This window comes from Sorex araneus, chromosome 5 (genome assembly GCF_027595985.1).
Source record: "Sorex araneus isolate mSorAra2 chromosome 5, mSorAra2.pri, whole genome shotgun sequence".
In the NCBI taxonomy this organism is placed as follows: Eukaryota; Metazoa; Chordata; class Mammalia; order Eulipotyphla; family Soricidae; genus Sorex; species Sorex araneus.
This window is the reverse complement of record NC_073306.1, coordinates 73,746,735-73,760,570: the sequence shown is the minus strand read 5'-3', so window position 1 is coordinate 73,760,570 and position 13,836 is coordinate 73,746,735. Positions and strand designations below refer to the sequence as shown.

The 13,836-nt window shown below is 38.3% G+C and overlaps 1 protein-coding gene across 1 annotated transcript in view; it reads left to right on the top strand.

Annotated features, from left to right (window-relative positions):
• The window catches only part of DDAH1 (dimethylarginine dimethylaminohydrolase 1), a 161,923-nt gene that overhangs the window by 93,816 nt on the left and 54,271 nt on the right, over positions 1-13,836 (top strand). Inside the window, exon 2 of the mRNA XM_004603311.2 lies at positions 10,564-10,663. Within this exon, the coding sequence (XP_004603368.2) occupies positions 10,564-10,663 (100 nt within the window). The remainder of the gene's footprint in view (positions 1-10,563; positions 10,664-13,836) is intronic.

Here is a 13,836-nt window from a genome sequence, read left to right as displayed (position 1 = left end):
GAGATGGATCTCTACATTGTAGCTACCACTATTCTTTTTACTTTGACAACTATCTTTCCTTATCTCTACAAGAATATACAAAGGAATCTTTTCTTTCACTTAGATATTTCTATAAACTAGAACAAGGCCTCATGGTTTTTTACATTTTTTATTTATTTATTTTAGTTTGGGGACCATACCTGGTATCAGGACTGACTCCTAGCTCTCTGCTGAGGGATTACTCCTGGCAAGCTCAAGGGACTGTATGGGGTGCCAGGGGTCAACCGTGGATCAGCCATTTGCAAGGCATTTGCCATACGCACTACACTATCTCTCCAATAATATGCCTTGTTATTTAAAATGCTGGATGGGGACAAAAAGAAAGTACAAGGATTAACATATATGCCTTGCATGTAGCGCCCCCCCCCAACCCTGTTCAATCCCTAATACCACATAGTCCTCCAGAATTGCCAGGTATTACCTAGGAAGTCCTGAGCACCACTAGGGTGACCCAGTACCAGGTACTGAATGACCAGAATCACTATTCAGCAGAAGTTGCTGAATAAATGAATGAATAATTAACACATAAAATTATTGGAGGATGTAAAGAGAAGAGTTATGATAAATAGACTGAGTTGTTTTCTCAGTTGGAGATTTTGTTGGATTTTTTTTTTTGCAGGGTGAGGGCGGTGAGAGGAGATTGCTCATACTCAACAATACACTGGGCTTACTCCTGGCTCTGCACTCAGAGATCACTTCTGTCGGGGCAAGGGTGCCAAGAATTGAGTGGTTGACCATATGCAAGGCAGCAACCTACCCCCTCCTTCAGTTGGAGTTTTTTTTTTTTTTAATTTGAATCATCCTTGAGATACAGTTACAAAGCTTTCATGATTGAGTTTCAGTCAGTCAATGATCAAACACTCATCCCTGCCATTTACCCTTCCTACCACCTATGTCCCCAGTATTCCAGTTGGACTTCTTAAGAAAGAAAAATATAGGTGAAGCGTACTGGTGAAATTACTTGCACGGGAAACCATCATCAACAGTATTGTAAGTCACAGAACCTCAATCAATAAAACAGAAAAAAGAGAGAAATAAAGAAAAGAAACAAAATAAAGGAAGAAAAGAAGGGAGGGACAGAGGGAGGGAGGGAGGAAGGAAGGAAGGAAGGAAGGAAGGAAGGAAGGAAGGAAGGAAGGAAGGAAGGAAGGAAGGAAGGAAGGAAGGAAGGAAGGAAGGGAGGAAGGAAGGGAGGAAGGAAGGAAAGAAAGATTTGTCTATATTATATTACTCCACCTGGTGACTAAGTCTTAGCAAAAACAATGTGGGTATTTTTGCCTGTCTTAATTGCCCTAACCCTTCAGAAGCCATAATACTTTAAGAAATAATATCTGGATTATTACATTGTTTAGCTAGTCATTCCGTAAACTTATTTATAGAGTGTACTAAGGGTCATGCATTTTGTTAACAGAATGTCCTGAGAACATGAGAACACACAGAAAGCATCTCTAACTCAGCTGGAGCCTGTGGTTGGGGTGGAAGCAAGGGTATGTTGGAATTCTTTTAGGGCAACTTAATGCCTCTGATGGATTAGTTGTGTATTGAGCATGTGAACTATTTTCCTTCTTAAAGTCTGCTTACCTTCACAAGTGGCAGCATGCAACTCCTCTGAATTTATATTTCAAGCTCTATGGCTGTTGTTTATTTTGGATGGTACCCATAGTACATTTTTATGCTTCTTAACTTTGAGAGGAAATAGTCAAATTGTTGTTAGGAACCGTTCAGTTCCCCAGTTTTTAAATATGTTGAATTTTAAGAACTGTTGGCATCTGGCACTTTCATTTGGTATTTAGTGATAAAAAAATCGTATTTGGTTTGTTCTCCAAAAACAGAACATCAGTAGCCCTTAGATACTCAGTGTGTATCATCTTTGTTTGTCACCAGAGAAATAGACCACTTGAGTTAGTCCATTATGTGCTTTGAGTGACATAACCAGAAGAGCTCCTGTTTTGTTTTTTATTTAAAAAGCTAAATGTTGCTTCCAGCCTTCTTCCTGGAAACTGTCTTGCTGTGACATCTTTAGGCAAGGGCCTTTAAACAGCTGGAACTTTGTTGTTGTGTCCTCTGCAGATAATGAGAGGGTTCTTTGCCATTAAGCTGTTTCTATTTCCCCTGTGTCCTCTGGTCACATTAGTTTTCTTCTGAAGTTCTTTCCAGCGTTCCTGTTCACATGCCCCCCATATCTGAGAGCTGCTTCACAGATGAGAGTGTTAGAACAATAACACAATTCTGACAAATGGCTCTCTAGTAATTTGCTTTGTCTACAGAATGGGATATCTGGAGTAATATTTAGCTTCATGATTTTTTAACATAATCTGTTTTCTGCAAACACAGTGGTCTTAGTGTTCCACGTGGAATTTGATCAACATATTTGTGTCAAGATAGCAGGCAAGATAGACAGTTAAAGTCACCCCTGAGTTTATTTTATAATTTCTGGAGTGTTAATTCATAGTGTATTCCTAAGAGGAGTAGTCCTCCATTAATATTTTTTCTACTGGAAAAATAATAAGAACTCAGGTTCTTTCCTTTGTTTGTTTTTTATTTTGTTTTTGGATCATACCCATAGAGTTCAAGTCTTATTCCTGGTACTTTGTTCAGAAATAACTCCTGAAGAGTTCTTGAGACCATATAGAGTGCCGGGGACCAATGCAAGTGCTTACCAGTTCCACTGTCTCACTGGCCCCAGAACTTAGATTTTTTTTCCATCTCTCTCCTGCCTTCTTTGATGATGGATGTGTTCTCAGACCAGCACTAGTTCCAAGTACCATATCTAGACATGATGTCCAAAGGAATAAGGTAGTAACTGTTTCTTTTGTTGTTGTTTTGTGGTTTATTGGTTTTTGTGGGGTTTTGTTTTGTTTGTTTTGTTTTGTTTTGTTTTGTCTTGTCTATACAGCCAAGAATCTCTCAGCAAATTTCCTCTCCCTGGCCCAAATTGAGCCATGTGCACCACTGTCTGGCAAGACAAATGGAACTGCCAAAACTAATTTTGACTGAGAGGCACCTAAAGGGATATATAATAATGATTTAATGAGATTATGCTTACAAAATCACTTGACCCAGTGCTTTTATAAAACCACTTACCACAGTGTTTGGCACTTTGAAAGAGATTAAGAAATTTTACTGGGCTGGAGTGATAGCACAGCAGGTAGGGCATTTGCCTTGCACATGGCCAACCCAGATTCAATTCCCAGCATCCCATATAATCCCCCAAGCACCGCCAGGAGTAATTCCTAAGTGCATGAGCCAGGAGTAATCCCTGTGCATTACTGGGTGTGACCCAAAAAGAAAAAAAAAGGAAATTTTACTTACTATTGATGATGGTAAATTGTCTGTGGTATTAAATTATGTTAAGAGCAAGAGTTACAAGTAGTTGAAAGGTAGATTGTAAGATTTTACTGATTTCTAAATTGTATTGAAGCTCAAATCTTTGGGGAGAATAGAGGCCTTTGGTCTGGATCTCATTAGACCATTCTTTTCTTTTTGTTTTGTTTTGTTTGTTTAGAGGGCACACCTGACTGTAGGATAACATAGCCTCAGTAGTTTAGGTTTATTGGGTTACTCCCGTTACAGTACTCCTATTCCTCTTTGTTTATTTGTAGCTTCCTTCTTGGTGTTCTGTTGACTTGTAAATAATGTTTTTCTCTTCTCCTTGAGTCCTTTGCATAGTTTATTCAGAGCAAGTCCTTTTTGTATGGACACAGGAAGACTTAACAAATGTTATGCTTTTGTAACCTGGGAGTCATTTGACTCTACATGATATTTTCCTCCAGGGCATCTGTTCTCTTGACCTAAGCCTCAGCTGCCCTTACTTCCTAGCACCCCCAAAGCACGGTCCCGACGTGGGACAAGAAGGACCCAGGGCAAGCGGTGAGTTGTGTGCTACCCTGGCATCGAGATGGGCCTGGCCAAAGTGCCTAATGCTTAACTAACTATAAGTTAAGAGCTTGATCATGGACAAATGCTGTCATGATCCAAACAGTGATACTAGATTTGGACCCTGCTAGGGTGAGGAATGATTAATCTGGCCTGAGTGCTGTGGTCTGAGCCTGTGGCAAGATGTTGCCAGGAGAGCTGCCTTGCAAGCCTCAATGTATCCCTTGCTATGTCCATACAAAAATAACTAGTATTGAGATGTTAATAAGTTCCTGGACTAAGGAAAAGAAAAAAACCTTAAGAGTGAGGAAGGGCTTTGGAGTGCCCTGCCCTCAGGAAGGGCTTTCTTATGTTGATTTGGCTACCTGGCTGGTTGTAGCCTAGAGGGCAAGGTGGGAGAGACAAGTAGGAGGAGAGAGAGAAGCCAGAGAGAAGTAGCAGTTGAGCAGTAGATCCAGAGAGAGGCCAGAGCTGGGAGTGCGGGAGATGAGGAAGTTTGAAGATTGAATAAACGGTAACTAATCAGCAACCAGCTTGGTCCTCGTTCTTCCTTCGCCTGTCCTTGACCACCGGCCATCCCGATCCAGTCCACACACTGCGGTTCCGGAGCACCGAACGCGGGTGGTGAGACAGAGCCGCCCGGAGAGCCCGCGAGTGCACTCGCCCCTCGGCGTTCTTTAGTTTTTTACACCTGACAATTAATTTGCACTCAGGAATCACTCCTGGAAGACTTGGGGGACCATATGGGATGCCTGAAATCATGCTCTGGTGGCCACATGCAAAACAAGTGCATTACCCACTGTACTATACTGTCTCTCTGCCCCTATATCCTCCTTTTTTTAGGTTATTATTGATCCTTAGACTCAGATAATCATTAATCCAAAATTGACAAAATCCACTTAGTATATAAAGATTATCTGAAATTATGTAGTAGTTAGAAGCCAAATGGTTCTAGCCTACTATCTGTCTTCTCATAGGAAAGTAAGGCATTATGGAAAGTTTATATGGTATAATTATTCTCATTGTTGGCAGGTAATTTTAATTTCTCACACAGATTACACTACTAATAAAGTATAAATATCATAAGTTAGTATTAAATTAATACGCATACCTTGTTTTCTAGAAATAGTTTTTCTCCCACAGAAGAATAATCCTTCTGTTCAGTCCTTCTGTAATTCCAGTCCTTCTGCAATTTTTTTAAATCTATGTTTTGGTTTATCCTATCTTACCTCCATACATATACTGGGATTCTTCTAATTGCATTTTTTAGCACTAGAGTACTTTACTCATGAATAACCATCTGGGGTATTTTCCGTAAACTCTTTGGGGAAAAAATAGAATTTATGAATGCCAGAATTTTTTTTGAGATACAACTCTTAGAAATGTAGAGCTGGAAATGATCTCATTTTTAAGCTCTGCCCCCTCATCTTACAAATATGAAACCAAGATGTTAAATATCTTGGTTAATTTTTAGAACTTGTTACTTGAAATACACCAGTAAGTTTTGAAATCAAAGAAATCAGTGGGGGGAAAGGCAATGGGCATTTACTACTCTGTGGGAAGTGTTTCAAGAGATCTTTTTCATGTAATAGTTATTATTCTAAAAGGGAAATGAAGTAGGTGGTTATAAAATTTTTATTCATGTTGATCATTCTGTAAATAAGGTGACTTCCCAGAATATCCACATAATTAATGACATTTACTTAACTATGATAACTTTTGAAGATTTTTAATATAGTAAATAATTGTATTTATATAGTTAGTCATTATAAGTAGTCACCACAATTTACTATTTTACAATATTGTTAGTGATAGGATTTCATGAGTACAATATTCCAGCACCATTTATTTATAAAAATGTTTGTCTTTATTTAGGTTCAAAAGGTAAAATAGAATCCAAAAACCAAGCATGAGTTCATCTGAGGGCAGAATAATACTGATAGTAGCACCTATTGGGCATATTTGGGTTTTGTTGTTATTCTTGTTTGGGGCCACACCCCAAAATACTCAGGGTTATTCCTGGCTCTGTGTGCAGAAATTACTCCTGATGGTACTGGAGGACATATGCAGCATTGGGATCAAACCAAGGTTGGCTAAATCAAGGCAAGTGCTTTAATCTCTGTACTCTCTCTAGCCCAGTTCAAAACTACTGAGTTTTGAAGACAATATGCCAGACACTGTAAGAGATGCTTAATGCATATCTATTTGTTTCTCATTTGATCTCTGTCAGAAAACATTATCCCATCTCCAAGTTACAGTCACAGAGCTAGTACAGGATAGAGTCTGTTTTCAAAACCCAAATTCTTTCTTCTGCCAGTGATGCCCAGAAGCAGTGGAAGAAGATAAGACTGTGATGAAAATGTGATAGACAAATGAGGGAACAGAAATGAAAGAAGGTAAAAAGAGAGTAGAAGGAAAAAGGTAGGCAAAGGAGACCAGACCTTGAGAAAGAGAGGGAATTCCTTACACTATTTGGGACCACTAGAGTGGTAATGTCTTCAGTGCTGCAGTGATTCCATGTCATCTCGTGGAGCACTGTTTTTTTCCCTTGGAACATCTTATCAGACAAGCTCACTTTCTATTTTATGCAGTTACCTCCAGAGACAATTTCAAAGCAGAAATTGCATGAGAAATCTCCCACATGGTCTGTCAATTTCCAGGAGTGAGAAGGATATCAAATAGGAATAATTTAAATTTAAATGTGTTCTCACTGTAAGTTGGGCTGGAGCGATAACACAGTGGGTAGGGCGTTTGCCTTGCACGTGGCCAACCCGGGTTCGATTCCTCCATCCCTCTCAGAGAGCCTGGCAAGATACCAAGAGTATCTCTCCCGCATGGCAGAGCCTGGCAAGCTACCTGTGGCAAATTTGATATGCCAAAAACAGTAACAACAAGTCTCACAATGGAGATGTTACTGGTGCCTGCTCGTGCAAATCAATGAACAACGGGATGACAGTGATACAGTGATACAGTGTAAGTGCTCTAACTTTACACTGACTTGGTAGAAAGACTGAAATTGTTATTTACTGGAATGCAGGTGAGATCCATCACAGAGTGGTAAAGCACAAAAAAGTGTCCAAGTATAAGAAAACAGTTTTTCTCTTCTGAGTCTATTTTGTACTATAATTGTCACTGGATGCTCACAAGCTGGTTCATGATTAATATTCAAAAAATATTTTTTAAATAACTTGCAAGGTTGGGATTTGAATACATGTCTTTAATCATAACATATATTCTGCAATATTCTGACATTCCCACTGTAGTGATGGTGAATGTGTAATTCCAATCCTCTACATATTTGAACGCTGACTTCGGAAAAGAAATAAGAAAAGAAAAAAGAGAGGAAGTGGGAGAGGAATAATGGGAAAAGAGACAAAGAGACAGGAGAAAAGAAGGGGAAAGAAGCTAATTACCTTGAAACTAGTAACCACTCTTGCAGTAAAGGGCATATGGCTTGGATTTTTAGAAGCAGCAGAGGTAGCCTGAACCTACTATGGCCAGGGAATGAATCTTAGAGTGAATAATAGAAAGAGAAAAGATAGGGGATGGGGAAATGGGAGTATAAGGTGAAACAACTTAAGACAACTTGTAAGGACCAGAGCAATAGTCCAGTAGGGAAGACATTTGCCCTCCATGCAGTCAACCCAGGTTCAATCCCCGGCATCCTATATGGTACCCTGAGCACCACCAGGAGTGATTCCTGAGTGCAGAGCCAGGAGTAACCCCTGAGAATCACCAGGTGTGACCCAAGAAGGCAAAAAAAAAAAAAGACAACATGTAGTACATGTTGCATACAACACTTGTACAGTTGAAAACAAAAGCAAGATTTTAAGTGGTAAGAAAATAAAAATTAGGGGCTGGAGTAATAGCACAGCAGGTAGAACGTTTGCCTTGCACGCGGCCGACCTGGGTTCAATTCCCAGCATCCCATATAGTCCCCTCAGCACTGCCAGGAGTAATTTCTAAGTGCAGAGCCAGGAGTAACCCCTGTGCATTGCCAGATGTGACTAAAAAAAAAAAAAATTATATAGTTAATGTTAAAAGTTAAGAGCATTTCTTTTATTTTATTTCCTATTACTTTGGCTAAACTGACCCATTCAGCTCAGCCTTTGGAACTAATATTGTTTGTTCTGACAGGCCCTTCCACCCTGAGTAATGCTAAGTTCCACTCTGGAAGGTTAGTGTCTTGGTGTGAGGTGGGTGGTTGTTTAGTCTTTTCCCCTCTCTTGAAAGTTCAGTCAACATTAAGCATGGCTGTGTAATCAGAGAACAGGCAGTTTCCTAAAGGCTCATGGTTTAGATCTTACCCTGCAAAAACCCCCACTTCTGTAATTATATGTAGTGTTCTGATTTCCCAAAGAGGGGACTTGTCATGGGTTTATGTAGCAGGGCAACACTGGGCTTTGCCAGCATCCTGGTTTATCTTTCTTGGAAACCTATGCCAAGAGTATATCATTCTCAATAGATAGCCTTCAGGTTCAGTCTCCTTTTTACTCTAGAAATTTCTCTAGGATTAGCATTGGGAATTTAATTCCATATGGTCCTGTAATTCTCAAAATTGTTCAGTTGATGTTTAAATTTTAACCTGTCCAAAACTTAACACTGAAAGCAATAAAATGGCACCAATATTTGTAGTAATGAATCTGTCTTTATGAGTTTGTTTATTAGATGTGCTTATATTTATTGAATAATAAACCTATACACAAAAGTCAGTTTTTTATTGTCAGTGCAACTGTTTTCACTTTAAAGGAAGCAAAAGTTTGGGGATTGGAGAGGTACCCCAGCAGGTAGGGAGTTTCTCTTCCACATGGCCAACCGGGGTTTGACCTCAGATACTGTATATGGTTCCCCAAGCCCTGCCAGAAATGACCCCTGAACAGAGTGAGGAGTAATCCCCGAGCAACACAGGGTGTGGTCCTAAAGCAATAAAATAGAATTTAAAATACATACAATTGCTTATTCTCTAAAAGTTTAATTTAAGAGACACAGGACTTTTAAGAAAATAAAATGTTTCTAAAACTGGTACAAAAAATAGACTCTCCAGTTCTGTTCTCTTTGAATTTTTAAAAGCTGAATGAAGTTACTGGGTTGAGGTATTATATAAAAATTTTATGCATGGTATTGACGAATTCCCATTAGTTAATAAATGTTAAATCACACTGGAAGCAGTGGCATTTATAATAGAAGAAAAGGTAATAGTACCATGTTCTCATTATCCCTCTCCTAAGCTCAATGATTTTTCCATGGACACAGAATCATGCCCACAGAAACAATTGTGTGTTTTCCTGGGTTCTTAGTAGTACAACAAGTCATAGTAATGTTGTTTGGTTTCTTTTATTTTGCTGTAACAACAATTCCACTTCCTGTTACATAAGTCCACCTATTCTGATGTTAAAAGAGGACACTCGTATTTATTACAACATTAAGACCATTTTGTCCATGGAAATAATTTTTTATTGTTCTGAGTCACTCTGGCTTGTGGAACTTTTTTTTCATTCCAGGACAAGGATGAGATGACATATTTGTTTTATTTTGTATCATCTTTACTGTTATTTGATTGTACTAATATCAAGTTTGTTGTTTAAGTAGTTCAATATTTTTATTACTTTAGAAGTTACTCTACTATAGTTATGTCCCCTGAACACATCATTGACAATCCCTGCGTGCTGGGTGTGCTGTATTTTGGGAGAACGACCTGCTTTTCCTACAGTCATGCAGTATTTTTCCCTCTTATGCCTCATTCATGTCTTCTCAGTGTATGTTTTTACTGTGTAGAAAGGTAATACCAACCTGCAGAAGTAGTTGCATTGATTTTTTTGAGCTGCTGGAAAAAACTTAAATTACAGTGTGAACTTTATAGGGCATTTGTAATGCCTTAATTATTTTCTTGTATTAAAATAAGCATTACTAGAAGTGTACCTTAGTTCTGTCCAGGATATCTCTTTGCTCATCAAAGAATTATAACAAGGCTCTGAAATTCATTTTTGATCTAATGGTAATTACTGTAATTGGTAGTCACTTCTAGGAGCCCACATTATTAAAGATGGGCGGACATTTTAACTTTGAGCATCAAGTTAAATAACAGTTCAATATACAGAGAAGCCTTGGGTGTTTGACATCCTAGAAAATATTTGAATAGAAAACAGTTATTGTGTTATGAGGTGAGGTATCAATTCCCTGGTTGTCTTTGAAATTCCTCTCTATTATTAACCAGTGTGTGTGTGAATGATTGATTGATTGATTGATTGATTGCCTGCCTTATTGACTTAAGGTTTAAAATTAGATCTTGTACTTTTTGGCAAAGGTAGGAGGATTTAGTATCCACCTCCCACCTTTCTTGACTCATGGGCCACAACGAGTCACTGCTGCAACTGTGCCCTGTTAGTCAGCTTCAGCGGTGTCGGTGTCATGAGTCTTCCAAGAGAAAAGGAGGCTGCAAGGCTGTACTGCTGGCTTGAACTCAGACAAAATTAACCAGTTCTTTAGCAAATTTCTTCTCTTGCAAATGGTTCTGGCTGGTTCCAATTAAACTACAAATATTCATATGTTTACTTGCATGTGCACAAGGGAGAATCACAAGTTTTAGATGGTTGATTTTCTTGTTAGGAAATAGTAGGATATTAATGTGACTTACTTTATTTTTAACAGGTTGATATGATGAAAGAAGCATTAGAAAAACTTCAGCTCAATATAGTAGAAATGAAAGATGAAAATGCAACCTTGGATGGGGGAGATGTCTTATTCACAGGTATAGTTGTATTTATGTATTTTGTCCAAAAACATTTTTAATATCTGACTCATATAATTGTTTGATGAACATTTTTTTTAATTTCCCAAGGGAAATGCCTAAAAAAGTGCAAAAAAAATATGACCTCCCAAATATCACTTTAATAACTTGGCTATATGTCCTTTCAGTATTTTCTATGCACATATTTGCATATTTTTCACAAGAATGTTGTTCATATACGTATCATTTTGGAGGTAGTACCTACAACAGTGCTGTATATTTTTGCACGTGACACTATATGTAGTTTGTATTTAAAAAATTATTAATGAGACAGAGAGAGAGAGGGAGAAAGACAAGAGAGAGAGAGGGAGAGAAGAGAAGAGAAGTACCTGCCATAGAAGCAGACAGGGAATGGGTGCAGGAGGGAAACTGGGGACATTAATGGTGGGAAATGTACCTCTACATTGGTGAAGGGGCGGGTGTTGGAACATTACATGACTAAAACCCAATCATGAACAACTTTGCAATTGTGTATCTCACTGTGATTCAATTAAAAGAAAAGTTTCAATGTCACTGTCACTGTTATCCCATTGCTCATCGATTTGTTTGAGCTGGCACCAGTAACATCTCTCATTGAGAGACTTATTGTTGCTGTTTTTGGCATATCCAATATGCCACGGGTAGCTTGCCAGGCTCTGCCGTGCGGGCTCCATACTCTCAGTAGCTTGCTGGGCTCTCTGAGAGGGCCGGAGGAATCGAACACGGGTCGGCCGTGTGAAAGGTGAACCCCCAACCACTGTGCTATCGCTCCAGCCCAAAAGAAAAGTTTAAGTCTAAATATAAATAAATAAAAACTAAAAGATTCTTAATTTAAGATGTGTCATTTACAAATGGGGCCAATATTATTATTGATTTTTGAAATCATGTGCTAAAATATGGCTCTTCCAATTCATTCCAGTTAAATTAATAACCAAGGTAATGATGGTTATGAATTCATAAAACTTACTTTCTCAAAAAAATGTAAGTAAAGTAATACCGGTTTCACAGTTATAGCCCTGACAGCAGATACTGGTCCCCAGGGAATGGGAAATATAGCCCAAAGTGGCTTAGGAGCCTATTATTTTAGCTATCTTTAATTTATGGAATTTTGATTTTGCTTTTTATCTTTAATTGATTGAGGTACTTTGTTTTATTGTAAGTGTTGGTTTCACATGTATGCACTTCCAACTCCAGACCCATCACTAGTGGATCACCTCCCTCCCCCAGGCCCCCAAAGCCCCTCCTCTTCACTGTCCCCCTCTCCCCCATCAAACTCAGTTCTGTGAATCAATTTTTCTTTTGTGATTCCTTTGGTCCTTTGTTGCTACCTTGCTGTGTATCTTTAAGCCCCACATATAAGAGAGAGATCATTCTTTTGCTTGGAGAAATCTTGATTTCTTCTCTGGTTTCCTCTTTGATTCAGGTGTTATTTAGCACTCTGTTGTTTAGTTTCCAGATATTTCATCTTTTCCCCCTTTTTTTTTCTTTTTTAAATTGATTTCTACTTTTGTTGGCTTTGTGGTCTGAGAAGACACTTGGTATGATCTCCGTTTTTGTGATTTTGTGTCCCAAGCAAGTTATCTGTCCTGGAGAATGCCCCATGTGTTGTGTAGATAAATGCATATTCAGATTTTTGGGGGATAGAGGGTCCTAAATATGTCTATTAGACTAAATTCTTTCTGTTTCTCATTTAGGGATCTCTCAAAGGCTATATATTAAGTTCCACATACATAAATAAAATATAATTATCTTTGTTTTTATATAAAATAATGTTTATGGTATTTATATATTTATATAATTAATATTCCTAAAGGAGGAGGAGTATTTATCCTGTGATACTAGATAATTTCTTGTACAATATCACCTATAGATAGAGCCACTATGTTACCAAACTCCAAGAAGTCCAATCTTATTATAGGTTGTGTAAATAATAGCCCCTGGAATTGTCACTGTTGTCAACCTAAACTGTCACTGTTCTAGGTACTGGCCTTGCCTTGATGTGGTGTGATTCCCCATTAAACAATAAACACACACACAATATGGATTCCCAGAGACTTGAACTGCATTTGCAGCTCTGATTATATCCAGCAGACTCGAATTCTTTGAATCTGCCTTATGATAAGTTAACTTAGAATAGTCTTTGTGTCTTTTATTCATGACACTTTTCATTCTTTGTTGGCAGCATAGGACAATAGTCTGTTTCTCTTTAAGTAGACTTTTGTCACTTACAAAGAATGTGTTCACAATGCCCAAGTAGGACTCTATGTGTAAACCAATACAAATAAACATTTACAATGCCCCAGAAAGACTGTATATGAAAATCACACTTCCTTAGAATAAAACTACTTTTTTATCCTAATATACACCTTACTTAACAGAAGCAAGTTCTGATAAAAAAAAAACCAGCCCTGTATGCCTCAACATCTGTGCTGCGCAGCCTCTCAGAGCTATGGAACAGCTTCTACAGGGAATCTTTTTCCTTTGTTCAAACATTTTCCACTGCACTTCAAGCCAAATACTTTCCTATCTTCTAATTAGCTACCAAGTATCAGGCTTGCCTTTGACACTACCTGTAAACATTCACTGTAACATAAAAATTAATGTCTTAAAAGTTATTTCAATAGAAGGTGGTATAGCTATATTAAGATCTTGATTCCCTTCTTATCACATTCACAACTACTGTCTGGTCCTGCCTTTTATCTCCTTACTTCTCAGGGATTTTTTTTTCAATTATGGTAAAACATATATGAGATACATTTTACTCTTTTCATCTTTTTGTTTTGCTTTGTTTCGTTTTGATTTTGATTTGGGACTACAGCTGGTGGCTCTCAAGGGCTTACTCCAGGCTCTATGCTTAGAAATCTCACTCTGGCAGGCTCTTGGAACCCTGTGTGGGTGCTGGGGATGGAACCCAGGTTGGTGGTGTGCAAAGCAAGCCAGCTACCCTCCCTACTTTCTCTCTGGTCCCCTTTCAATCATGTCCATGTGTATAGTGTAAGTGGTATTTATTAGATTTACAATATTGTACAGCCATCTTCACCCAGCGTTTGGAATAGGCAGCATTGGGCCAGAAGCAATTGCTTGTATGTTCCAAATGTTCTTCTTCTACTTTCTTCTGTTATTTAGAGCCTCATTAATAGTTGATGGGTAAATTG